General features: G+C 32.3%; 1 protein-coding gene across 2 annotated transcripts in view; it reads left to right on the plus strand.

The window, feature by feature from the left end:
• The window catches only part of LOC126968290 (uncharacterized), a 185,772-nt gene that overhangs the window by 105,073 nt on the left and 53,293 nt on the right, over positions 1-27,406 (plus strand). For both annotated transcript variants that reach the window (XM_050813194.1, XM_050813203.1), the window contains one exon: positions 15,998-16,110. In XM_050813194.1, coding sequence (XP_050669151.1) covers positions 16,039-16,110 — 72 coding nt within the window. In that variant the 5' untranslated portion in view covers positions 15,998-16,038. The remainder of the gene's footprint in view (positions 1-15,997; positions 16,111-27,406) is intronic.

Here is a 27,406-nt window from a genome sequence, read left to right on the forward strand (position 1 = left end):
ATCAAATGACAGAAAGAGGTCAAACATAATGGGTTTTATTTCGAAACAAGAGTAAACGTGTTTAGGTAACAACCATTGTGTACGTGCGCAAGCAGTTTTGTTTCCAAACTAGTTTATACATTAGATATTCTGTTTAATAAAAGTTTTTGTTCCAGGTAAGTTGCCAGGAATACACAGGAGTGAATGAGTGAGCCCTTTTATTGTTGTTATCAAGTTACATTAAACATTAAACTGGTAATTTTAATATACTTCATGCGCGTTTTTGCGAGTGGAGGAGAAAAGATGGACGAATTCAGGTTGAATGCTTTAATTAGCTTAAGTCACTCCTTCATAGCTAATAATACCCCATCAAACCAGTACTGAATTCGGATAGTGCCCACATTGCACTCTGTCGACTAATTGGGAAGCTTCCTTAGAGCTACGAGTATAAATACGGTGATACGGTTAAAATATTGTTCAATTGTAAAAAAATCTCATCCGTAAACAAAATTTTTCTGTGACCTCCCTTCGCGTACCGCTTCAGTAGATGTTTCGATTTTACCACCCTATTCTTTTTTAAATTATCAGTTAAGAAATGACCAGCACGTCTCATATAGGCTGCAAGTCCTAAGTCATCTTTTAAAGTACGCGACATGGTGCTGTGGTAAGTTGCTCTCTTCATCTCCCGAGATAATGTCGAGCTAACCCTACCGACTAAAAACCTCTTGTATGCTGGTAGTTCCACAGCTTTTCCGGCGAAGCTGGGCGTGTGTTACTTACAGGCGCGAGGCGTCTCGTAATGAGACTCGAATCTCGGACCGACTGCATGCTAAGTGGAAGGAGAGAAGCTAATTTTTCCGTTTGACTTTAGGTTTGAAGAGATTTGGCACTCGCCGGTGAGTGAGGTGATGTATGTTTGAGTGTATGTGGTGAATGTGAAAGAGAGCTTTTCGTTTTACATCAAATTCAAATTCAAATATTTTTATTCAAAATAGGATGTGACATCACTTATTGAAAGTCAAAAACTACCACCCATTCCAAAATGAGTGCCTCAGACCTGAGAAGAATGGGCGCAACAAACTCAGCGGGCTTTTTTTTTTCATCGAATAAATATGTTTACAAAGTAATATTGTACAATTAAACTTATTATTTAATAGTCTGAGGGCGGTCACTCCATTCCCAATCTGTGGTATCATTAAGAAAGTCATTTATGTTATAGTAACCTTTACCACTCAAACGTTTTTTAACAATTCTTTTGAATAACGTTATACTTTTGTTTTGAACATTTTCTGGGATCTTGTTGTAAAAGCATATACATCGCCCCACAAAAGACTTACTAACTCGATTTAGCCAAGTAGTAGGCATTATAAGCTTATGTCTGTTCCTGGTGTTAACATTATGGTTATGACAGTTTCTCGCAAATTCACTTATGTGCCTAAGTGCCTATGAAGTTCTATATGCTAACGAAGTTCTTTCTAGATTTTATAATGGTTTTCTTTATTTCGAGTGGATATTATATACAAACCGCTAATCTACAATAAAATTAATTAGTGTCATGATTATGTGATCGCATTTTGAAGGTTACATTACATATGATAGGTGCACTGGCATTTAAGAAAACGCATAACACATAACGCTCTATTTAACAAGTAGGTTAAACACGAAACAACACTCTGGTATCTCTATGTTTTATCTAGCCGGCACATATTTAAATTACACAGCTGTTTGTCGAACGTACTTATATAAAACATTCTCCGACACTTTTAATTTTGATAGAGACCAGTTATAACTATTTTTTAAGGACTATCGTTTAGTTGAGAGACTGTTATAAAAAATAAAATTTTTAACTATTTAGGGTGATTCGTTAAATTAAAAATACCGGACAAGTGCATGTCGGACTCACCTACCGAGGATTACCGTACCTATTAAAGTACATCGGAGCTATATTCATAAAAAAGGGAAAAGGATTATTTTCTTCATAAATTCATTCTTCATCATATATCTATACGTTCCTTGCATACAATCACACATCCTTGCGGCCCTGTTTTTTTATGATTTGTTTACAAATGAATAGTTTTCAGACTTAGTAAAGGAAGTATGTGGATAAATCTTTGGTATTAATTGTTCCTCTGTTTATATTTTATCGATATTGTAAGGACTGCGATCAAAAATAACTGCGGGCTTAAAGTAGCGACTTTTATAATTTATTTGCAACTTTTATTTATTTAAGTTCTATTTCTGAAGTAATACTTTTAAAATAAATCAATAAATCACTTTAAGCCTTGCGTTCACCATATCTTTAAATGTTACGATTTAAAGTAGTTGGTAGGAGCGTACTTGTTATGTTACATCAACGAGCAATCTTAACTGCACTGCCACAGCCTATCAATAGGAAACATATATTCTGATCAGCTTAAGCAGAGTCACCGTTAACCATTAAAATAACTACTTCCGCCGGATATTACGAGTTAAAGACATTACTGCTACCATGAAAACCTTATAATAAGATAATTTCACGATGGATCATGAGAAACTAATTGATTATTCTCTCTATTTTTTATTAAGATTGATTCTGCGAGATTCGACATGAGACTAGCGTTCTTATGTGAGTGGTAAGTAAATATTGAACACTGGTCTGTCACATGAGTCGGAGTTAAAAAAAAACGGCGTTTAAAACCGGTTAATTCAATGAAACCTGTATAATTAAATTTTTGTTATGAAAATAAGGAACGAGATCAGTAGGACATTCAGCTGATAGTAATTGATACGCCCTGACCATTAAATTGCAGTGCCGCTCAGGATTCTTGAAAAACCCAAAAATTCTGAGCGGCTATACAACTGCGCTCGTCACCTTGAGACATAAGATGTTAAATTTCATTTGCCCAGTAATTTCACTAGCTACGGCGCCCTTGAGACCGAAACACAGTAATGCTTACACATAACTGCTTCACCGCAGAAATGGGCACCGTATGGATGCCACAACCAAAATCTGGCCGGCATCCTGTGCAAAGGAGCCTCCCACTGGTGGACTTACTTTCTTAAATTAAACCAGTTAAAGGTGAACAAAACCAAACGAATAGGTTCTGAAAATACTTAAATGTTAACTTTTAAAAGTTTTATTTCAGTTGCCAAGCCTTGGAAGAAGGCACATTAGTCCACACACAGTCTGAAAGATTTCTTAAAAGTCTAAATTATTTTTGACACAAATATAGTTTTTGTTTTGATAAAAATATAGTTGTTTTTACATATCAATTTCACTACGTGAAGTTAAATATGATACGTCTGTTGGTACATCATTGCTCATAGTTTTTCAAAAAGTAACCAGTAATCCTTTTTTGTTGGCAAACATAATATTTGTTTTTAAAACAATTCACACGTGTCACGGTGTCACGAAACACGTGTCGAATTGTTTTAAAAACAAATATTGTCGGAATTAACACTAAAGAAAACTTTAATCATTTGTATAATTATGGATTTCCGCAAAGTAACGCCTAATTCAATAAATTTTCAAACATTAACGTGTAAAAAGCTGAGCGCTAAAGCAACTATTATACTAGAAACTGTATGCTTCTTGTAACCTAATGTCATCTGTCTTCGGTAAACGAACATTAATTAAGGACATCGTGCTTTGAGTTTCATTCACGGCGTAATTCAAAAGCTGTTAGCGATTTTTTTGCTATGTACGTTTTTAACATTATTGAAAATTTGCAAACAAATAACAATGAATATTATTACTGTTTCTATGGTGTATCTAATTTGAAAAAACTAATATCCTTGTTCAGATTTACAGTTTATGTGTTACAACAGTTTAGTTTCTCAATAAATTGATTGTAAAAAACCAGATAAGTCACGTTTCGTTATCGTCATTTTATATAAATTATGGTGTATTAATGAGTTGTAAAATAAAATATTAATTTTGCGCAATGTTGTTCAATTATGAGGTAGTAAAAGAAAATGTAATGGAGAATTTGTATAATATTTCAGATACATGCAATTTACCACAGACTTGAAGAAAGCGACACCATTCATTATCAAGCGATGTATGTGTTACTTAAAATAATTAAGAATATGTTCTAAAAGGACAAAAATACCGACTATCGTAGTGTCGGGCCCCTAAAGTAGACGTTAAAAAATCCTATTTTATATAAAATTGGTCATTTGTGCATCATTGAAAATATTGTTAATGTCAATGAAATTAAACCGTGGCCAGTTGAACGAACTAGCAACCTGATGCTTGCTAAAATTAAACATAAGCTGATTACTTTTTAACCAATGTTCTATTAAACAAAGTATATCAATATCATTACTATTTAAAAACAACTCAATTTCCAAGTGTTTCCCAGGCAAGCCCTGAATATTTTGGTGCACCAGGTTAATAAATTTTTTATTATTAAATTTATCTTATAATTGTGTGCTATGCTTTATATTCAAGTTATTACTTTTCGTTGTATTAGATTTCTATTTTTGCAGGAGTTGTTTTCACTTGTCTTATAAACTAGTTTAAATGGTTTGGAAAATATTCCACAGTTTTAATACCAAAGGTATTAACCTGCTCATTGAGCTTGAGATTGAGCTGAATCTGATAATGAGACTGAGCTGTCACATTTGGCTATGTAAAGCAAGTTCGATCTACTCAAGTCGAGTAAGGAAGCGCAATCAGTCAAAATAAACCATATGACTGACGTAATACAAAACATTAATATATTAAATTGTACTAGGTTGAAATAAAATCATGAAATAATCATAATAGTAGAAACTTAAAAAGACAAAGATTATAAACAAATATTTCAGAGGTTCCAATATAATATTAAAATAAATAAATGAATATTTAAATTTTTATATTATTGTAAATATATCTAAAACAATGATGTAACAAAAGTCAATGTCCCTTCACTTCGCCTGATCATACTTTTAGTAACGCTCTCCCCAAGTCAAGCGTAATTAAAGAAGTTTTACTTCAAAACATTACTATATCATTTGTTGTCAATCTTGTGTCATTATGAATATAAAACTTAAATATTATTTATTAATTTCGTATTAAGAACCTCTCTTGATAACGTTTTTACTTTTTTCGAGTGGTTTTAAATGCTCACCGTTTTTTATTTATTAGTTAAACAAGAAAAACCTTTAAGTCTAAGACTTGCACCACCGGCGATTTTTTCGAGTCGATGGGTCGTATTAACGGTGATCAGCAAGGTAATGACGTCGCATTGGGAATATTAGCAGTGGACTGTAACTGCATCAGATAACGGCTATAGTTCACAGCTTATTGCCTTCCGTTCTGTTATACCATTAACCTTGTTAATGAGTTTTTTCTTTACTATAGATTACGATGTATAATATATATAATATCGTACAATATTTATACATATGCAAAGTTTGTAAGAGAATGCAGAATTTCTTTCTTCCTCAAGCGAATATTTTTTGATTTTGGTTGGTGGTTTGAATATTTCTTTTTTTTAAATAGAAAACTGGTACGCCAAAAGAGAACTTGGGTTGTTTATATCATACTCACATATGTGGGTGAGTTTGATAATATATTAAATTTCGGATGTTTAGTTGTTGTATGCTTTGTAAGATACAAAATAGCTCATAATGTAATGTATGTGGATAATTTGTAAACGGTTTTATAGTAAAAAATTCCAGCAGATCTTCAGGTTACCTATAACCAAATAAAAATATTTAGTCTTAAATAATTTATGCGTGTAAATAGAGCCTCTTGTTGTTTGGTAACGCATGATAACAGGCTAGGTTTATTACCTTAGTGTGCGTGACAGCTACGTCTTACTATGTCCTACGTCTTTCGCGTAACGTCAGTCATTACGTTTTGGTGTGCATGCGTTTGCTGAAAATAGAGGCTAACAGTTCGCCGCTATTTGGCTTCGACGTGTTTACAGCTGTCACTCTATTATTATATTGGGTCTTAATAATTATATTAGGTCTATTTAGACCTACAACTTACATACAGTTTTATTAAACATTAGTTCTGCTCTGCTGTAAATCTGACTACTTGAGAGAATATCTATACGATCAGACAGCCTGGGAGTAGATAATGATTATTTTATAGCAATAACAATGACAGTTCAATATTGTATCAAAAATAATTGTAATTTTTATGACAACAAAGGAGGAAACGAGCCGGACGTTCAACTGATGGTAGTTGATACGCCCTGCCCATAGCAATGCAGTGGCGCTCGGATTCTTGAGAAACCGAAAAATTCTTAACGTCACCTTGAGGCATAAGATGTTAAGTATTATTTGCCCAGTAATTTCAATAAAATACAGGTGCTTAGATAATTTTATAATGTATTTTTTTATCACTAATAAATTCATTATTAAAAATGTATACCCGAATAATAATTTTATCTATCCCTCGAATAGAACTTGAAATTAATATTTTATAATCGTTTTTGTGTGGTGTCCCACGACACCACACGGTTTTTTTGTACGGAACCCTTGCTGGGCGAGTCCATCTTGCACTTGCCCAGTTTTTTATTAATGCGGCAAATACACACTCCTGCGCAAGCCACAGACACGCTGGTCCTAGTAATAAGGTCCAGTTATATACCCGTATCGAAAACTAAATAGGCTGCTATTAATTTAAATCCCAGCTTGGGAACTAAAAAAAATACTGAAATGGCAATTGCGTAGATGTTGCCAAGAAATGAAATGAATCCATACTCATGTACCAACAGTGGTGTAGAACGTGAGAAACGCGGTGTTGTAAAGTGTATAGAGGACGTGATCGACATAAAAGTTATAATACTAGTGCAAAATCACGCAGACAATCGTGCTTATGTTGGTCTGTACCTAACACAAACATTGTGGCATGTTTGTTCAGTTGGTCTCTTCATAGCATAACTCCAGTATCTAAATCAAAACAAATAACATCTTCCCTTTTCATGGACGTGAAGTAAAAAGACTTTCGGCTTTACAAATAAACTTGGTATAGAGTTATGCCTAACAATAAACCAAGAATATGCTAAATGTTGACTATTTCACTGACTATACAATGATAATTTTGAAGTTTTCCGAATGTCAAGCAGCCGTGCAAATAAACGCGGTAAACTTTATGCGTCCGAACAAACCAATCATAAGCAAAATGTCTATTGGTATACATTTTGCATATTCTTGGTTAATTATCAGTTATAACTTTATGCCTAGTTGTGAGGCCATTAATGTCGAAAGAAGACAGCATAAAATGACGTCCTATTTTGTTCTTGAGCTTAAAGTAATGACTTAGGTTTGTCAATTTTAATGTTAACTGTAAATACGTTTTGTTTCCTCAAATTGAAAAATTGCCACTCATTAATGTTTCGTGGGGATAGGCAGGGCCTCTATTTGCTGTCTTTGCATAGTTCCCTGTCTTCTTCCATCCGTATAAGCTCTTTCATTTTATTACTCTTGACATTACCCCATTTCACTACAACTCCTATCTGAACGAGGAATGTGCGCTTAGTTCTCTATTTATTTACGTTGTCAATCAACTTTAATCCATCCTCTCTGAATGATCAGAACATATCATCTGTATCAATTCAATAACTGTTACCACATCTTCTTTAACAATTCTGATTTTTGGGATAAAAATTTTGAAACAGAATTTGCTACAATCTACAAACCTTATTATATTAATTTTAATTCAATTATATTTATTTATTATGCTAATTTCTTTTCTTCCTATATGTAGCTATAATATCATTCAACTGCTTTCTGCTCTCTCCACTATCAATAAAAATACAATAATTATTACTTTTAATCCACTACAAAGCCAGCATATTTGAGCCTCTAAAAAGCTCAGTTTTGCTGGTTCTTCTAAACATGACCAACAAGTATTAACTTCATTAACAAAAGTTTTTACTCCAAAATACGATCGATGTCCAAAAACAAATAACTTTGTTCGCAGTGTTCCATTGATATATCAAGTAGGTCATTGGAGCAAAGGGTTTCAATACCGGAACAAAATAGTAGATTTCCACTAAATGTGCATTAACAGTCTGTGTGCTTGCCACTTTCTACTAAGAAAACGTGAGTGTTGAGCACACTTGTGTCTATTGAGTAATATTAACAATAGGTGTCGCGTTTTTGTTTAATGTTCAGCTATTAAATTGTTATTTTTATATCATAACTAGCTGACCCGACAGACGTTGTTCTGTATATAATAAATAAAATAATGTTTTTGTATGAATTTGTCAATAATATATCATAACATCAAAAATTACTTCGTAAAATATGCATTCTGCTGTCGTAATGAAATTGTTTCACAGCAGAACTGTCAAACTGTGCGTCAATAAATTCTATAATGGAAATTATGTATGGACACATCAAAGGAAAAACAAATTTGTTGTTTTTATTTAATTTAGCAGCATTTTCCTATTTATTCACCTTTTAAACCTGGACTTCCGCAAATAATTCAAGACTAAAATTAGCCAAATCGGTCCAGCCGTTCTCGAGTTTTAGCGAGACTAACGAACAGCAATTCATTTTTATATATATAGATTTAGATATGTATTTATAACTACAATCTTAATGTGACGATATTCCAAATATACCAAACAAAACTTCGCTCCCAATCATACTTTGTCCACCTGTGATACATGAAATCTCGTTATGTAGTTTTGGAGACGTACCTACATTAACAATTTAAAAATAAACATATACCTACATAGAAATTAAATCTTAAAATCGTGACTCCTTCTTAGGAAAAATTCCCCTTTTCATAACTTATATTTCCTTGTAAAGGCATATGTTTTATAAATTTTTATTGACGAACCATATACCCCAGTGGCTAGTGACCCTGCCTACTGAGCTAGAGGTCCCGGATTCGAATCCCGTTAGGTGCAAACATTTATGTGATGATGAATATGTATGTCTCCGAGTCAAGGATCTTACATCAATCTTTTCAATCTGGACACACTGTTGCCTATTTATAATATAATTTTTTTTATGAAAATAAGGGACGAGACGATAAATTACATTTGTTTAGAAGAAATTCAATCTTTATGTGTATTTAAGGATGTATATTGTATTAAATATAACGTTTTTTGTACCCATAATTATGCCTAGTTTGGGACAACATAATTTGTGTAAAAATGGCTAATTTTTAATATTATGTCTACATTAATAGTAACACAATTTGAAGGCATGTTGGGAACACTATGATAAATAAATTGTGATACGTCTGCATAGGTTGTATATCTGAAATTAGCAAATGTGGCATTTTTGATAATTCATGCCATTATATAATTGTCAAAATAGTAGTATGTATTTAGTGTGGTAATTTCTGTACATTCTTTGGAAGTTTTAAATAAAAATAATCTTATTCAATAAGCAACTGACCATGGCCAAGATAATGTTATCGGTAACACACCTGCAGAATACTTGTTTTTGTAAATAACTTTTACTCGGAACAAGGTTAGATTTGTCCGGTAAAAACTTACTAGTTGACCACGACACACCACGACCATGTTAATCTAAATTTGATGGACCAATTTTGATATTAAAAAGATAAGAAAAAAATTAAAAGTGCATGTTTGAAATCACATGAAAAATTTATCGTCGAGCTTCACCGTTTTACAAAATATTTTTATTACAACATGCAACAAAAATACGCAAACTTTGAGTACGCAAAGCCTTACACGAGTAAATAAAAAAAAAAGAAAATTTATAAATAAAAAAACAAGAGTTATTGAGTACAGTAAAAGCATCAATCCACACATAGTGTTAATAAACAAAGGTTTATGCGAATATTTTATTAGCAATTATAAAAATACATATAAAACTATAAATATATTAAATAACTTATCAGGAAAAAGCGTCCCTAATCTATAAATTATCAGCCAAAAGTGTTGCACACCATGTCTTTAATTCTTCAAAACCTCTTTATTCTTGAAAGATCCTAAAATATATTATTAAAAATTTAGGAATATAAAAAATATAGAGGTCTACAAAAATGTATCTCGAGGATATATTAGCACATAAAAATTAGCAATGTTACTAACCAATTAAAATAAAAATAACGATATAGAGCGCACAAAATTATTTTATATTTATTATTATTATTTATTAAATTATAAAAACTATTAAAATAAAATTATCCTGAACGGCACTATATTGTTCTGGACAGGGCGAATCAATTAGCAACAGGTGAACGACTTGCGCGTCGCGTTACTTCTTATCATAAAAAAAAAACAAGTCAAGCATCTACATAGTACAACTAAAACCTTGTTATGCCTGAACAAGCATAAATAAACATTATTCAAGCTATAATAGTGAGATAATCAGTCAGTTTAACGGAGATAACCGCTCGGTTTGTGAAACCGGGCCACGGGTAGGCGTAACTATAAAACAAACATTGTTAGTGCCGAGTGTCGGCTGCGGGATTAAACGAGGACTCCGCTGTTTAGTTTCTAATTTATTTGTTTTACTTACTAGGTTAATATGGTTTTAACGATGGGTATATTTAAAATTTCCATTGCACAAATTTAAGTTAATCACAATCACCAGAAATAAATATAAGCTGACCGTTCGAAATCTTATAAAACTATTAAATATATTGCCACAAAGTATTATTCACTTGCCTATGCATAAATTAAAACCACATAATATAAAATATTGCCGAAAAAAGGATACTACAATATCGAGGATTGTTTGAATGACAAAAATATATTTGGACAGGCTAATTTATCATTAGCTACTCCTTACTATTTACACTAGAACATTCATTATTTTTATGATATATATTCATGGCTTAATTTAATTCTTTTATAGATTTAAATATAGAAGAGAAAGACACTATCTATCCATGTACGAGTTGTGTGTAATTCGTCACTATGAAAACGATAATATTTTGTCAAATCTGTCAAAAGGTTCTGTAAACAAGGGAGAAATAAAAACAATTCATTATTGATTCACCATAAAATATATGAAAAAATAAACGTAATAAGTATTTTTATTTAAATTTAAAAAAAATATTAATATTTATTGTCACATTAAATATTTGTTCAGCAAAGAACTAAACGTTTTAAGAGGGAAGACGCTAACGGCCATTGTTAACAGGTAGATAGCACTTATACATAATATATACTAACCGCCGATTTCAATAACCTATCATTCCTTAGTTTAAATTACTAGAGGTAGACAATCTATCCTTTTACGCTTACTTAATTTCATTAACCTATCGACAGACAGCATTGGCCTATAAGTAATAATATAGCTATATTGGACTATAACTAGATTATAGCCATAGAAGATCTTGTCAGTAAACGGTGATAGCAATAATCCGTAACTAGAAAACCGCCGATAATCGATAGATGCACATAATATGGATATATAAGAATTTGCCACTAAACGGGGATAGCAATTTATCCCAAACTAGAGATAGTTTATCGAAAACGGCTGTTAAACAATATAAAAAGTCTGTTAAGCGACACTTAACTAAAGCTGTCAAACATGTTACAATACCATCCTAATAATTCAAGATGGCGCGGGCGGTATGCATGTGAAATTGTTGGTGTAACATAGTAAGCTTACACAACGGTGTTGTATGAATGCATTGTTGAGAAACAAGGGAACATTTCATTCAGCCAGTCCCAGTACCAAAGAGTAAGTACCTTCCTTCGTACACTGCGGTGTGATAAAGATCAGTTCATTGACATTTGTGTGGTTGGTGTAAAGTTACACTCTTATGTTTCTATTTATTGTTATCGTATTTGTATTTATAAAATGGTAATATTTTGTACGTATTGTTTTACCTTTTGGAAATGCATGCGGCATAGAAACAGCATTTTAGTTATAAAAAGGCTTATCATTAGTGAAATGTTATAATTATGTTAGCATCTTGTTATCATATTAATACCCTCTCACGTAAAAATAGTCAAGTTTGTGGTACTATAAAAAACCATCTAGATTCATATAATGCAGTGTAGATATTTTTTATTTTAAGGTTAAGAATTTGATTACAGCTCTAAGGGCATATTATTCTTGTAAGAGCAAGGATTTTAGTGATGTCATAGTTCAAAGAGCTGCTTTTTCCAGGCATAGCTTGAATTACGAGATATCTATATTGAAAGAAAAAGAGAAATACGTTATAAAAAATCAAAATCAACAATTAATATCATACTTATAATAATTATGCTGTTTCGTAAACGTCTACTATTAATACAATTTTAATATTTAAACTTATTGAAGTTAAGTTTAAGGTATTGAAAAATTATTTACGAGTAAAATACCCATAAATTGTATACAAACATTGAATATTGTTTTTTAATTAATCCACGGAATAGAGTTTTCCACAGAGTAGTCTACTTCGTATTTTTAAGATTGCATATCTCTCCAAGAAAAAAAAACATTACACGATCACTTATTGTCTGTCTGTATGTCAGTCAAGTGCATTTCCTTTTTCTTTCTCAGACGCGTGGAGGAATCAATTTGAAATACGCATCGTAATATGCTTACGTTTGCAGACCCTTTAAAGAGTTTAAACATGGTCTTATAAACAATTTGAACAAGTGTTCATTTGACTCGACCTTTATTTGTTCTTCCAACTAACCTTACCAGAAAATCTTGGAATTTGGCAACAAAATCTTAGGATATTAGAAGCGTAACAAACGACGGCGCCACAATAATATAAATAGCCATTTGTATGATTGATGAACAACATCATTGAGTCAATTGTGGATTTATACTAGCTCGACCCGCACTTCCATCACCACTTACTGACAAATAACAATCCACTTTGTTATAAGTATGCAGGTAATTGCAGGCCCTTTACGCAACTCCCCATCTATTTTTACTTATTTTACATGGAATATTTTGGTTGGTGACAAATCTTGTCATTCCAACTCCTCAAGGTATTCAATATCAAACCTCTGATTGACATCAGAGCTCTTAGGTGTCCTCAAGACTTTGCGGATATTCCTATATAGGTGCCCATACCTCCGCACCACAGAACGATGGGCGCGGCCGTCTCTTGTGCTTTCACGTAAGGGGACTGTTGGTAATACCTAAGCTGATGCTTGTTAGAAGGGCCGTGATCCGTTATCACATGGGTTATTTCAATATCATATAATCCAACTTATTAACAAGGACGCAAATATATATAAAGGCATATGATACTTAGAGACGGACATATTATATGCAGTATTATCTTTTATTGTTAATATTGAGGGTATTCGTAAATTTTTTAGTTCGTAATGTTGTTCACAATGTCTTTGCACCTAAATGCTATACTTGTTTTGTTTTTTTTTAGATAATAAATATTAGTATGTCGTGTTTAAATTTTAATAATATTATATATTTCGAGGAACTTTTGTATCTACACGGTAAAACTCGAATGAGTTTATGTGTATACAAGAATTATGACATTTATATGTAATTTGTTAATAATAAATAAAATTAAAAGAAATTCATATTGTTATATTGAATCTATTTACAAGACGAAACAAACTCTGCCTTAACATTTACTTTTGTAATTGTTTAATTAAAATGCGGCTTCGGTAATACTTTTGGCGTTTAAAATCAATTCTCTCTAGTGATTAAAATAATGAAAGGTTACATAGCAGCTACCATTATTGCATTTGTGCATCTACGACGTGTCATTGAACTCTCTTCCTATATTTTGTTCCCACAGCTCGGTAAAGCTATGCGGTTAATACAGGTGCTTTTACAAAGTGACTCACTGTGCTTAATACAAGTTATTAAGTTAAATTCTGTGGTACTTGGTAACGGAAGAGTTGAATCATTTCAATTTTCAATAATATTCAATTCATTTTTAATTCTGGATTCCAATAAGAGTCAATTCATTTTTAATTCTGGATTCCAAATAACATTGGGGCCCCAATATTAAAGGATTGGCTAATAGACTTACTTCTGCAGCATACGCGGACAAAATAATTAGACGATTAACTGACGTAGATACGGCGCGAGTAGTTTACTTTAGTTATTTTCATAGTATTATATCCTATGGTATATTGCTATGGGGCAATACTGCCGATATCAATACCATCTTTGTGCTGCTATTCGCGCTATTTATAACCTAGGTCCTAAAGAATCACGACGAGAACAATTTAAAGAAATAAACATCTTGACTGTTGCCTCTCAATATATTCTTGATAATGTTATGTGTATATATGTATTGTACATAAGTGAATTTGCTAGAAACTGTTATAATGTTAACACCAGGAATAAACATAAACTTATAATGCACACGGCTTAGTCGAGTTAGTAAGTCTTGTGGGGCGTTGTATAGATATGCTTTTACAACGAGATAATTCAAAAGAATTGTTAAAAAAACGTTTGTGTGGTAAAGGTTACTATAACACAAATGACTTTCTTAATGATACCACTGATTGGAAATTGAGCGACCGTCCACAGGGTATTAAATAATACATTTAATTGTACGATTTTACATTGTAACCATAAATTTATATAAGAAACAGAAGCCCGCTGAGTTTGTTGCGCCCGTTTTTCTCAGGTCTGAGTCACCTTTATATGTCATAACTTGGGACATATGTTACTTGTTAATTCTCATTTGCCCAGCAATTTCCCTAACTATGGTACCCTTCAGAACGAAACACAATAATGCTTACATATTACTGCTTCACGGCAGAAATAGGCGCCGTTGTGGTGCCAATAATCTAGCCGGCATCTTGTGCAAAGGAGCCTCCCACTGGTACTGCTACTTTCTATTATTTTTGGATTTTATAGCAGTGGCAATTACAGCACAACTTTGTATAAATTGTGTATTTTTATAAAGAGCGCAAAAATATGAATGAGACATTGTCTTGCACCGTTTCTTCTCTCTCAGAGCACCATTTACTTCTGTAGCGATAAGTGGTAAGTGATTTAAGTGACAATAAAAAGTATTAACTGACCAAACTGTAGTTCCCAGCTTAACGTTATATGACCGCCTTACTAAGAACGATTTAAGCAATTTTTTAACGAATATTTTGGGAGAAGTAAGATATTATAATCTAATCCAAACCCATTGAAATTTTTATTTAAACTTCGAGTATTGGTACAAAACAACAAACGTACTAAAGTACTACATAATTTATATATGAAACGATGGTTGCTCTTTTATATTTAATCAATAAACATTCAATATTTCCACCAATAACGGAAAAAAATTAGAGAAAATTTTACGGAATTTGGTTCAAAAAAAATATTGAAGCGGCAATTACAAAATCTATTACCAACGTTTGTAAAGCTGCATATGTTGAGAAGAACCGTCTAAAAGAAAATCTGTATGAAACTGGACGAGTGCTCTTTTACAGTTATAATATAATAAATATTAATATACCACTGACCCGGCAAAATCTTAGTAATTGCAATATTTATTTATTCATTAATAGAATAACCAGTAGTTGTTACATTCTAATACGCTTTAAATATATCTAAGATGAACAAATAATGAGTTACATGCAGGTACAACAAATTAAGGTGTCACAACATGCACAGTCTTTGCTTCTGTCACACCAAGAAAACAATAATATAAAATAAAACAAAATTATAAAATCAAGATACATCTCGTAATATTTTTTTTATTTGCGTAGAAATCATCTGATGGCCACATATCTGTAGACATAAAGCACTGAATATAATATATAACATTACGATTACGTGTAAACATCTAAATGGAGTGGTCTGTACTTTTTTCAAGTGATAACTTCTTATGTGAGAGCAAATCACTTCGTAACGTAACGCGTTACGGCGCCAGTCTGTCTGGCTTCCCTTTCCCTCATACGGCAGCCGTAGACAGACCAATTGCTACTTTTATATAATTAAAAATGATACTAATTTTACTATCAATATTACATGTTATTGATAAGTAACCGTTCCCTTAATTATCATATTAATATTCATGCAAAAAATTGAAGTAATCACCTAAGGTTTTCTCAAGTTAAACAATTTCAATATTAAATAGTTCAACTTAGATTAGTTTAAGTTCTGTCGGGCGTCCCCTGACACACACGACTTTTAAGTTAGTATCATTTACGAGAATCCGTTCTTTTATTTCCAGAGAAATGTCTCGGTGGAAGGGCAAAGTAAGGTAGCTGGCAGATGGCAGCTGTAAGTGCGGCGATGTTTCGTCCCGGGGGTGGACTCGACCCCCCATGCTACGCATCTCAGAGGGTAAGTAGTTTACTGAACTGAACACAGATGGCGTTAATTATAAATATCTAAAACAAATAGATAAATTACTTATCCCTCTATCTTTTTTAAGTATCAATTATGAGTTTCTATCTATTTACGAGTATTATGTTACACAATTAATTAAAAGTACAGCAGTTTTATTGCCAGATATATGAATTTCCTTCAGTTTCAGTTGCTAACATCATTCATCATGGTATTATGGTGAAAATTTTGTGTATGTTGTAGCAAACTAGTCGATCTACCTAACTTTACGAAGTTTACATGTTATCCATATAAAAAACTTTCATACATATTAAAAAAAATATCTATGTAATCTGGAAGTCGAATATCTTGACTCTCCAACAAGGTCTAGTTACCTAGAAATTATTATTACGTAGTATTTACCTACATCCTCTTTGGAAATGAATTCTAAGAACAATTTATCAAGTGTCATCGAATAGCAAAATCGACTAAAATATTTCCTTTGTGCAAACACTTTTTAATATTTCGATAAAATAGAACAGGCTTAATATCAGTTTACTAGTAACAAACTCTCGATCAGTATTGCGAACTATTCAATACATCTTCGAAGATTATGAAAAATGTATCCAGAACTTTAATCCCAGCATCTGCAAAGTTTAAGAAGATATGAAAGTTCGCGAACTTTAAAGAAAAACTTGTATTCAGTTGCATATTTTCTTATAAAAAGAAATTTACTTTACTTAACGATATTTTAAAGAATTATATTTGTTGTTCAGATTTATAAGCACGTCGTTGATTTACATTAGTTATTAAATATATGAGGCGAAAACTTAAAGTTATACGTACCTTTTTTTTATTAGAAACATGTTGACATGATCGGTAAACGAGTACTAGAAAGTTTGTTTTTATTACCGTTGACTGAGCAACTAACTAAACTATTCAATAATTCCTTACTTCAGTTTTAGATAATTATAATATACAAGAATATTCTAATGCGATCGCAAATAGAGCAATACGGATTGCGTACATTTTGTGTACAGTAAATTTAGTCCTTCATTAAGGCAATTCCAAAGAGACAATAGTATCAGACGAAGAACCGACATTCCAATCCTTAAAAGTCAAAAGAGTTCAGCCAGAAATTAAATCTCGAAAAACAAAGAAGAGTTCGTCCGAATCCGAATCTGGCAGTGACTAAGCCTGATCACACAAGAAGATTAAAGCTACTCTCAATAATGGACCAGAATAGTATCACCAATACTGGCAGCACATCTATTCTTACTGTTTGGCTGATTACAGATATATAACAAAAACCATGTGTTAGGTAGAGACGTAGAGTCTCACTTCAGTCCTGTGAAATGACGCTTTATTAGGTTGACAACGCTTTTGTGTGTTCACTGGATTTACTAGAGTGTATGAAAGCCACAATGATCATATACCATCAGTTGACCCTTAAATACATAAGGGAACAAACGCTTTCACAATTTCACCTTCGCACGACACGCCACAAGTTACGATATCATCCCCACCATCTGGACGTGTGGCGGTCCTCCACAGTGCGGTTTTCAAGGAGCTTTCTTCCTCGTACCACGAAGCTGTGGAATGAGTTTCTTTGTGCGGTGTTTCCGGGACGATACGACATGGGTACCTTCAAGAAAAGCGCGTACACCTTTCTTAAAGGCCGGCAACGCTCTTGTGATTCCTCTGATGTTGCAGGAGAGTGTGGGCGGCGGTGGTCACTTAACACCAGGTGACCCGTACGCTCGTTTGTCCTCCTATTCCATAAAAAAAACGATGGTACGTTAAAAAGAGCAATAATCTATAAATCCTAAAATACCTATTCATATTCCAATCGATGATTAAATACCTTCTCCATATAAGCATTAACTAATACATTTAGAATCACTTAACATATTTCATTGTTGAAATTTCTTGAATTACATTTAACGTGTACGGCTTGCGAGAATTCTCGGTAATTAATGATCGACTTCAATATCTCGATACATCAATATCAACGCCTTGCTACTTGCACGTGGGAAAGATTAATAGACATGAATATTTTCTCACACGATAGAAGATGCTTCTTGACTTAAACTAATGTACCTCTGTAACTTTTATCTATTCTCCTAAAAAATACGACTTGGATGGCAAAAGAAGTTGCGTTAATTTTTCATCGACCCCAATAAAATCCATTTGACCGCGTGCAACGCAGAATTGCTCGAATTGTCGGAGATCTAGTACCCTGTGAACGACTAGATCAATTGGCGTTGCGTAGAATCGTCGCTTCATCTTGTGTCTTCTACGCACTTGTCACGGGGAGTGTCCCGAAGAGCTGTTTGACCTGATATCTGCCGCCAAATTCAACTTTCGCATGAAACGCCACAAATTGCAATATCTGGATATCTGGAGTTCCTTTACAATTCGGTTTTTAAGGAACTTTCTTCCATGTACAACAAAGCTATGTAATGCGCTTCCTTGCGGTATTTCCAGGACTATACGACATCACTACGTACCTACAAGAAATCGCGTACACATTTCTAAAATTCTCTTGTAATTTTCCTGGAGTTGCAAGATTATGTAGGCAGCGATGATCACCTAACATCAGCTACCGTACGCTCATTTGTCCTCCTCTTCCATAAAAAAAATACAAACAACTCTGTAAAGCAACTGAGGTGAGTGGGCGCAGTGTACTCACTGCTCATTGGTCAGGTAACAACGATTACAAAGGTATTGTGGATTTATAAAATATCTATATGAAAATTAATGTTCTTATAGATTATCAAATAACCGGTATTATCAATAATTAATAGTTCATAATCTGTAACTATTCCATGACTATATTTTGTTTTGATTTTATATGTATCTGAAAGTAAAATAATAATTGTAAAGAAATAATATAAATACTACTTAATTGATATGCTGATTGATATATATTTGGTATATATTATTAATATAATGTATTTGAATTTCAATGAAAACTAAATGCCCTAAGCATTTAACGCTTGCTTGAATGAGTTTATCCGACAGAGCTTAATGCGTCTATCAAAACTTTTCTTTAATAAAAACAATTATGATCTTCAATAAATGACCACAACAATTATAACCATTAAATTACAAAGAGTTGAAAGACGAGCAACAAGAGAGCTAATTATTAAAGGAGCTGGTAACACAATAGCTGTATTCCAATTAAGAACAGATTTATTTATCAATATTGAATTCCTATCTCTGCTTACCACTATATTGTAAAAATACCCTTTAATGTACAGTTCTAGATTTAATCCTCTAAAAGCTGATATCATTGACAGCTCTTACTAAGTAAATTGGGTACGAAATTGTTAGTTAATCAAACGTGAAATCCTTGGGACTTGGGTTAACACGTGTCATTGGTCGCTATGATCCGTGGTTAAGGGTAAGCTTTGCATCAAATATTTAATTACAGGGATCAGGTATTAGCCACGTATATTATATGGAAAGGTGAAGCGCCTATAAATTTTACTAAAAATATTATATAATTGATGAACAAATAAATATTTTCATAAATATTTCAGCAATTTAAACTGGCAAAACCTCTAAGTTTATATAATTTCTTCGTAGATTCTAGTACATATAGTATGTAAGTTAAAACTTGCTGTTTTTTTACCATTTAGATTGTTGTATTTACGTAGACAATATTTAGGTGCGATATAAGGACATACTATTTTTCTTACGTGTTATTCTTAAACTAACTTTTCTTATTTTCTACTTTTAAAATTGCGAGCCTTAATTAAGGCTATATTTAAAGGAGATGATAATTGGAAAATAGTTTTTAAATTTATCTTTTACTAGTTGTTGACGGCGACGTCATCAACAGGACGCTATAAAGCATCAAAACCTATCCAGCGTGATAATAGGTCAGGAATTGATGAAATTATTGCCACTGTTTCGTTAATTGAACTTTTAAAACGAGCCTTATTTAAAATAAATTGTTCCTTTATATATATGTATGGTAAAAATTAAGATTTTGTATCTAATCTTACGGTTCGTTGCACTTCCAAAACAACTCTATCTCACTGAAATTATTTAATTCTGTCGAAATTTGTTAATAAAAGCAAAATAGTAAAATTTACCTCAAAATACTTGCTCTGGTTGTAGAAAGAATCCTTATTCAAAACTACGAAAGACTAGGTCATTTCATTCTATAAAGTACCTAGAGGTTCCGATACAATATCTGTTATAGATATCTCTCCAAAAACGACCTACGAAGCCTTGGTCTGGACGCAATACTTAAATGAACTGATAAACACGATACGACACAACAGCTGTTTAAAAATTGCAATCAATAGTCGACCTTCCTTTCAAATACTTCGTTACAATTGTTGTATGGAATGCTCTGAAAACCTAATCACATCCTCACGATAATATAAGGTCTTGTTGTACACGATTTTATTGATTAGATATTGTAATGAATTCTCAAATACTTTGAGGTTTATATTGTTACTCGCTGCGCCCGCTATGTTGTCGTGCGTGAATTGAGATATATTCCAGACTGTTATAAAATACAATATAACTTCGTTTGTTCTTCAGTATGATAATTTACGGCATTGCTTTGGTGTTGGTTGATGGGCACTGTATAGAATTGACTCGCTGATGATCTGTGTAAGTGAAGGCGCAACTAATGATATTATAGTTCCCTATAATCAACAATAGCACTTCCTTGTCAACTTAAAGTATGCGTAGATATCAAATGGACTAATACGGAAAAAGAGCATGAAAATCAACTGAAACTGAAATCTACTCGTGCTGCGGAAATAAAAAGACGTGTGGCACTCGGGGACTGCCGCGGTGAAGCTATTGCATAGCATTTTTTATCAACTTATGCAATTATACTTATTTATTTATTTTATTTATGCAGTATATTTTTTAATAAAATTAATTTTAAAAAAAGCAAACGGGAACTGAGTAAAATTAAACTTGCAAGATTTGATTACAGACAGACAACGGGACAGGAGAAACTAAATAAAAATGCTTGTCATAATAATAAAAATAAAAAAAACGTGATAAAAAGGCTCGAACATGGGACCTTCTGCACAATGAGCATATGTGATAACCACTGTTCCACGGCAACTGTAAAAAGCGTGCTGAAATATCTATATACATCTAGTAAGTAAGTGTTAGGTTATTTTCGTTACGGATTTTCTGGATTCGGTCCCCACGCTCAAGGCCCGCGATAGAAGCTATGCAATAGCTTAATAAAAAAAATATGCATCGCGTACATAAGTACAAAGTGTATAAATACAATAAATACACTAACAACAGAAATAAGACAAGAATGAGTGATACAAACAGAGAATGTATTCCGGACAATTTTTCTTTCCATACCTAATAGTTATGACAAAGACAAAACTTACTTTCCAGGGAGACTGATTTGAATTAGGAATGTGATAAAAACATTGACAAATTTTGACAATGTAGCCGCTTTAATAACAATTAATTAAACACCAAAGTGACGAATTCGAAATTTCTTTAAAAAAATATTAAATTATAAATACTTGTTTTTCTTGCACTTTACCGGTCTTTCAAACAAGATATTTCTTCTATAAAAATTTAGCACGAATTGATTAGAAAAACATGAACTAATTGGTGCCTATGTCCACTAACTTGAAAACGCCTTAACAGGTACTTCAATGTGTACTTGAACACATAATGCAAGTAATATACGCCTAAACGAGCAAGGATTATAAAGTTACAACTTTCAGTATCGTAAAACAACATTCCAAGATGAAAGTGAGTACGCGCGTCGCTGATCAAGTATGCGATGAATATTTAATGACTCCAAGTCTCTATTACATTTCAATGCAAACTTATAACAAGCCTTTAACATGGATAATCTTATTTTGAATTATTCACCAACACCAAAAAGCCACTCACAATAAACTGGTACTTAAAATACTCTATTCGTTGGTTCAACTAAGAATATTTCCAGCTGAATATTCTGCCGTCAAGCATTATTGTGTTTCAGTTTGTAAGGTACGTTGTTGTTCTGTAGGGTGTCATAGCTAGTCAAACTACTGGGCAAATGAGATTTAACATCTTATATTTCAAAGTGATGTCCGCATAATTTTGGCCTTTTCACAATCATAAGAGGCACGCAATGTAATGGGCAGAACGTACCAATTACCATCAGTTGGACGTCTGAATCATCCAGTCGACTGATTTTTTCTAGGATTGTCTAGTTTAATCATCTTCATCGTTATATTTTTTTTTATGGAATAGGAGGACAAACGAGCGTACGTGTCACCTGGTGTATATGTATTTCCCATAATGTACATAAAACCTTTTCGCGAAACGTTTTTCCTTAGTCAAATCAGTTCAACCTTTAGGCGGAAGGATAAAGCTTTGGAAAAACCCGTTTAGCCTAAGCTGAAGCAGTTAAGCCTAACGTGAATAAGTACACCTCAGGATAAACTAGTTTGGCCTAGACTATACTAGTTCACCCTCTTTTTATTTTAAGCGAGTTTGGCCGATACCACATTCACTTGAATTTTTGTCGCACAAATTCCACAAATGTAAACCCAAAATCTGCCTTATAATTTTTGAATTGCTCACGCTAAGTTGACAGACTTACGTGGTGAGATGTCTTTTTTTATCCGAGAAAAACTCTAATAATAGTCATTTCATTTTTAAACTTTAAATAGTGCGTGCCCCCCATTACTTGGTGGCAGAAAAATGCGCCAGTGTGGCTAAGAACGCACTGTTTAAGGATAAAGGAAAAGATGAGAGATAAGCGTAGTTTGACAACTGTCAAAAGCATTTAGAAACGCAAATTATGAGTTTATACGTACTTAAGTATAGATTGAGAATGATTTAAGAATGATCTTAATTGCCATACTCAAAATACACTTACCTAGTATATAAATATATATATACATTGCGTATCAATTACCATCAGCTGAACGTCCTGCTCATCTCCTCCCTTATTTTTATAAAAAAAACCTTAATTCAGAAATCGGCTTAAAGACAAATAATAGTATGATATTATTACGTTATGGTGAATATCCATATGGTTATCATAATAAAGGACAAAATATAACTTATGACTACAAATATATCATGCCTCTATTTTATGTACTAACATTAACGAAAGGAACAATACATTACAGATAGTTTCCGGAAATTAATGAATCTTATACATAGGCTAGCATAGAAATTCAATTTGTTAAGGTTTTGTTAGAGCAATATGAAATATAATTATTATATTAGATTACAAGTAAACTGATATAAGATCTTGTAATCAATTTAGATTAACGGTTGTATTCATGGTTTTAAATATCGTTTGGTTTTCATAGCTTTCATTAAAAAAAAAAATTATTTATTAAAATTATTGATTTTTATGAAATACCTTACCACATTACCTACTATGAAAAATAAATCATATTGTATTGTAATTTCGCTGATACTACTTTTTGTTGCTTATTAATTATTATCATCCTCTAGTGGAATTGAGTATTCTTAATTGAGTCTTTTTTATTTCTTCTAATTCATAATATTATTATTCAAACGTCGTACGTGTCCAATAACAATACGTTACACATAAAAAAGGGTCCCACAGTCCCAGTTCAATTGGAAAAACATAAAATATTCCGGTATAAGCCCGCACCGGTCTCCTAGATACTTTTGCTGCAAATATACAATGTCTGATACCTCTATTTTTAGCAATAGACGTAGACAGCAAAAACGTAGTACTTAATTTCATAGAACTACCTACATAGTCTTAATTACACCTATCACCGATAGATGGCGGTGTTCACAAAAAGTGCGATTCCAGATAAAATTGCGGTACTGCAAATGTAGAGTAATGAAACGGGATGTTCGTGTTAATGTGTGCTCTTTAACAGGTTAATGGAATGACTGTTTTTCAATATCCCATACAATTGTGCTGGTTTATTTATACTATTAAAAAGATGCAGTTAAGTTTCTGTAGGAATCTTAATTTGTTGCACCACAGTAATGAGGATTGATGCCTTTTACGTTGTAACTGATAAGTGAAATTTAATTGAAGTAAATAGTGTTGTAATTTTCTTAATTGAAAGGTTCCGATATTCAAGAGCTCAGTGGCTTGTTAATGGATTTATATAACTATGGTATATGAAATTTTCTTTACTAGTCGATTGTGAAAAGCTAATGAGTTTATATGGTACATACATTAAACAATTTTCTTGTAGTAGAAATATATTATAATAATGTAAGGATTTAAAATATGTTATACACGATGAACTTTAGTGCTTTTTTTTATTGATACGTGCTCCTCCCATACACGAGGCTTCTTCAATTGCTGTAGCTGTTGCAGTAGTGAGCAGCCGAAGTAGTTATTGTCACGCTAAAGGCGAGAGTACTTAATTTATAACATTTCAATTATTAGCAATGTATTTCCGGTGTAGTGGTATACTGAACATTATGCTGTCTGTAATTTTATTACTGCTGCATGCTGCCTCGGATGCCACTGTAGTTTTTGTTATTCTTTGTCGCAGAACTATTATAGTTCTGTCAGAAAATTAAGAACTCTTTGTACTCAACCTAGATGCCTTCATTGATTTTTCATACTTAAAATAATAATAACACCTTCACATTGATCTGTAATATAGAATAAATTAATCGTAGTTATTAACTAACTGACCCGACACACGTTGTTCTGTTCATAATAAAAAAAACTTGCGTAAAATCCGTTCTTAGCTGGAATCGGCAAAAGGAATATTACTACGAAATTTCAAGTCTCTGCACCGTCCAGAGATATCGTGATGAGGCAATATATAGGTGGAAGTCTCTTGTATATATTTTAATAATAATATTAGGATATTATTTATTGATGCTTGTTTTGCACACCGTAACAAAGCGACGATATGACGTCATTAACAGTAGGTCAAGAGATAATGTAACCGGATAGTATAACTGATATATTTCACTTTTAACTTTTTAAGGATTAAAACGAGTGTAATGGTAATTGTATCTTTACTTATTACGATCTTTGCGTAAAAGTCACATTTATTATTTTTATTTTAGTTAAAATTAATTAAGTTTTAATCCTTTAAAAGTGTTTTTTTTTTTTTTTTGATTAAAACGGTTACAACACCAATTACAATAATAAAGTACATTATACTATTGTTAGAGGCTATTATGCGAGGACTCACAAAGTTGGAGCAGCAACTGCATCAACACCTCAGGGTGGGCTTCTACGAGGTGATTAAACAATTTCAAGACTCGAGGCACGGGCGACGCAGTGCGTGCTACCATGCGAAAAGGTGTACCGCCAGCAGACGGTGATTTCTGCTACGAATATAATTGTCAATTGTTTATGTGTAACACTCGCGTTAATCAAAGAAAATACTGAGATAATATGTCAGTTGAGCGAGTATTATTACTTCATGCTGGTGCATGGTCTTTTGCATGAAATAACGAGAGGCACAAAGTTAGCGAATTATTTTTCATTGAATGAATTATAATACTAACTATATAAAGTAAAAAGAGCAAATTAAACGTTCTCATGTTTTTATTTATAAAAGTTTTAAATATCTTTTTCATGTAAACAATGCTACTTACGAGTATCAAATAAGGAAAGCGGGTAATCTGCCATATTGTTCTTATAATTTTCTGCAAGTTATATTATCCTCAGGAAAATGTATAAAACATTTCAATGAATGTTGCTTTTAAATTAAATATAGGTTGTAAAATTCTTCGAACAATTATTGTTTTGCTGACTCCTCATATCACAGATTATTATCTGATAGTTATCGATTTAGCTGCATTTAGCTTGCAATTAATTAAAAATAATGTGTCAAATTAAAGATGCAATTACAAACAAATATTGTCTTCCTCGAATATTTTCTAACAAATACAAAGTGCATAATACCTTCCGGATCTTAATGTTGAAATTAAAACCACTGAATAGGTACTGTCATGCAAACATAAGCCATCACAAACATAATATTATCTTGTACAACCAAGTCTAACAACTCACTTCTTCTACTATAAGAAGTTGTGAGATCCACTTAAGGCGATACTAAATGCCGGCGACCTTGAGCGATATGAGTTCACGGCTCCTATGTAACAAAGTTAACATTTTCAAAATTCTCGCGTCAAAAATGTAACATTTTAACAGGCGCAAACAGCTCAATTGCTTACAATACTCATTATTGATTACTAATCTTAATAAATGTACCTACACAAAAAAAGTAAAAGCTATAAGAACAACTTTTATGAGAGTAGTATACTAAACAAATGCATCATTCCGAGAAAAAACTTGTTTAACTGCAAAGAAAACTGGTATTTCATAATAGCTCAGGAGTATTAACTTTAACCAACAGCAAGTATTAGCAACCTACAAGTAAGACTTAAGGGTATGTGTAACAGGACAAAGTAGTGTTCATAGCTCCAAATGCTATATTTTCTCCACCAAACTTGTCTAAAAACACCATGTTTGCGTGTTTTCTGTCTACCCTTCGCCTTAATACCAAGTTGGTCAATTTATTTATCCCCTTTATATACTTAAGGGTCCATCTGTCTTAAGTTAATTTGTAATTAGCTAACCTAACAACATTTTACAGTGACCATTATACTATTCAAATATTTTATCTTTTTCATAGATAGATAAACTTGGCTAAAAATAACGTGTATCATCTTTATTTTTTTTTATTAAAAACAAAGTGTATCTCACTAATAATATTATATAAAATAAGATTGTTTAGTGCAAGGGCCAAATCTAGATTACTAGTTTAGTTTACTCTTTGATAAATTTTATTTATTTGATTTTACTATATTTTTTATAAAAGCATAATGTTGAACGACGAACAAAAGGTAAAATGTTGTTTGTGTTGTGGCCGAGCGAAACAAGTAAATATCCATTTAAATGTAGCTTTGTTTTGCAAACCATTAAAGTGATTAAAGTAAGATGAAGAAATCCCTTTGTGTTATGAAAAGATAAGCTTTTGTAGCCTAAGATCTGGTGTACTGTGTTAAAACACATTTTTACATACTTTATTAGATGCAGATTTACAGTTTTATTTCGGTTTATTAAAATTACGATAATTTTACATAAAATACGATACTCCTTAAATGTAATTAGATCTAAGCATGCTTAATAATATAATAATATATATATATATATATATATATATATTATGTTAATATGTTCATTCTATGTTATGACGGTGCTACTAGACCATCTTAAAATTTTTGTCGAAATCCGATTTTTAGTCTTGCAATAAATATTTTTTATCTACAAATTCATGTAGAATTAACTAATTGTACTTTAAAATTTTTCATAAACAAATTAGCGATGGTACAT

Source organism: Leptidea sinapis, chromosome 1 (assembly GCF_905404315.1).
Source record: "Leptidea sinapis chromosome 1, ilLepSina1.1, whole genome shotgun sequence".
Lineage (NCBI taxonomy): Eukaryota > Metazoa > Arthropoda > Insecta > Lepidoptera > Pieridae > Leptidea > Leptidea sinapis.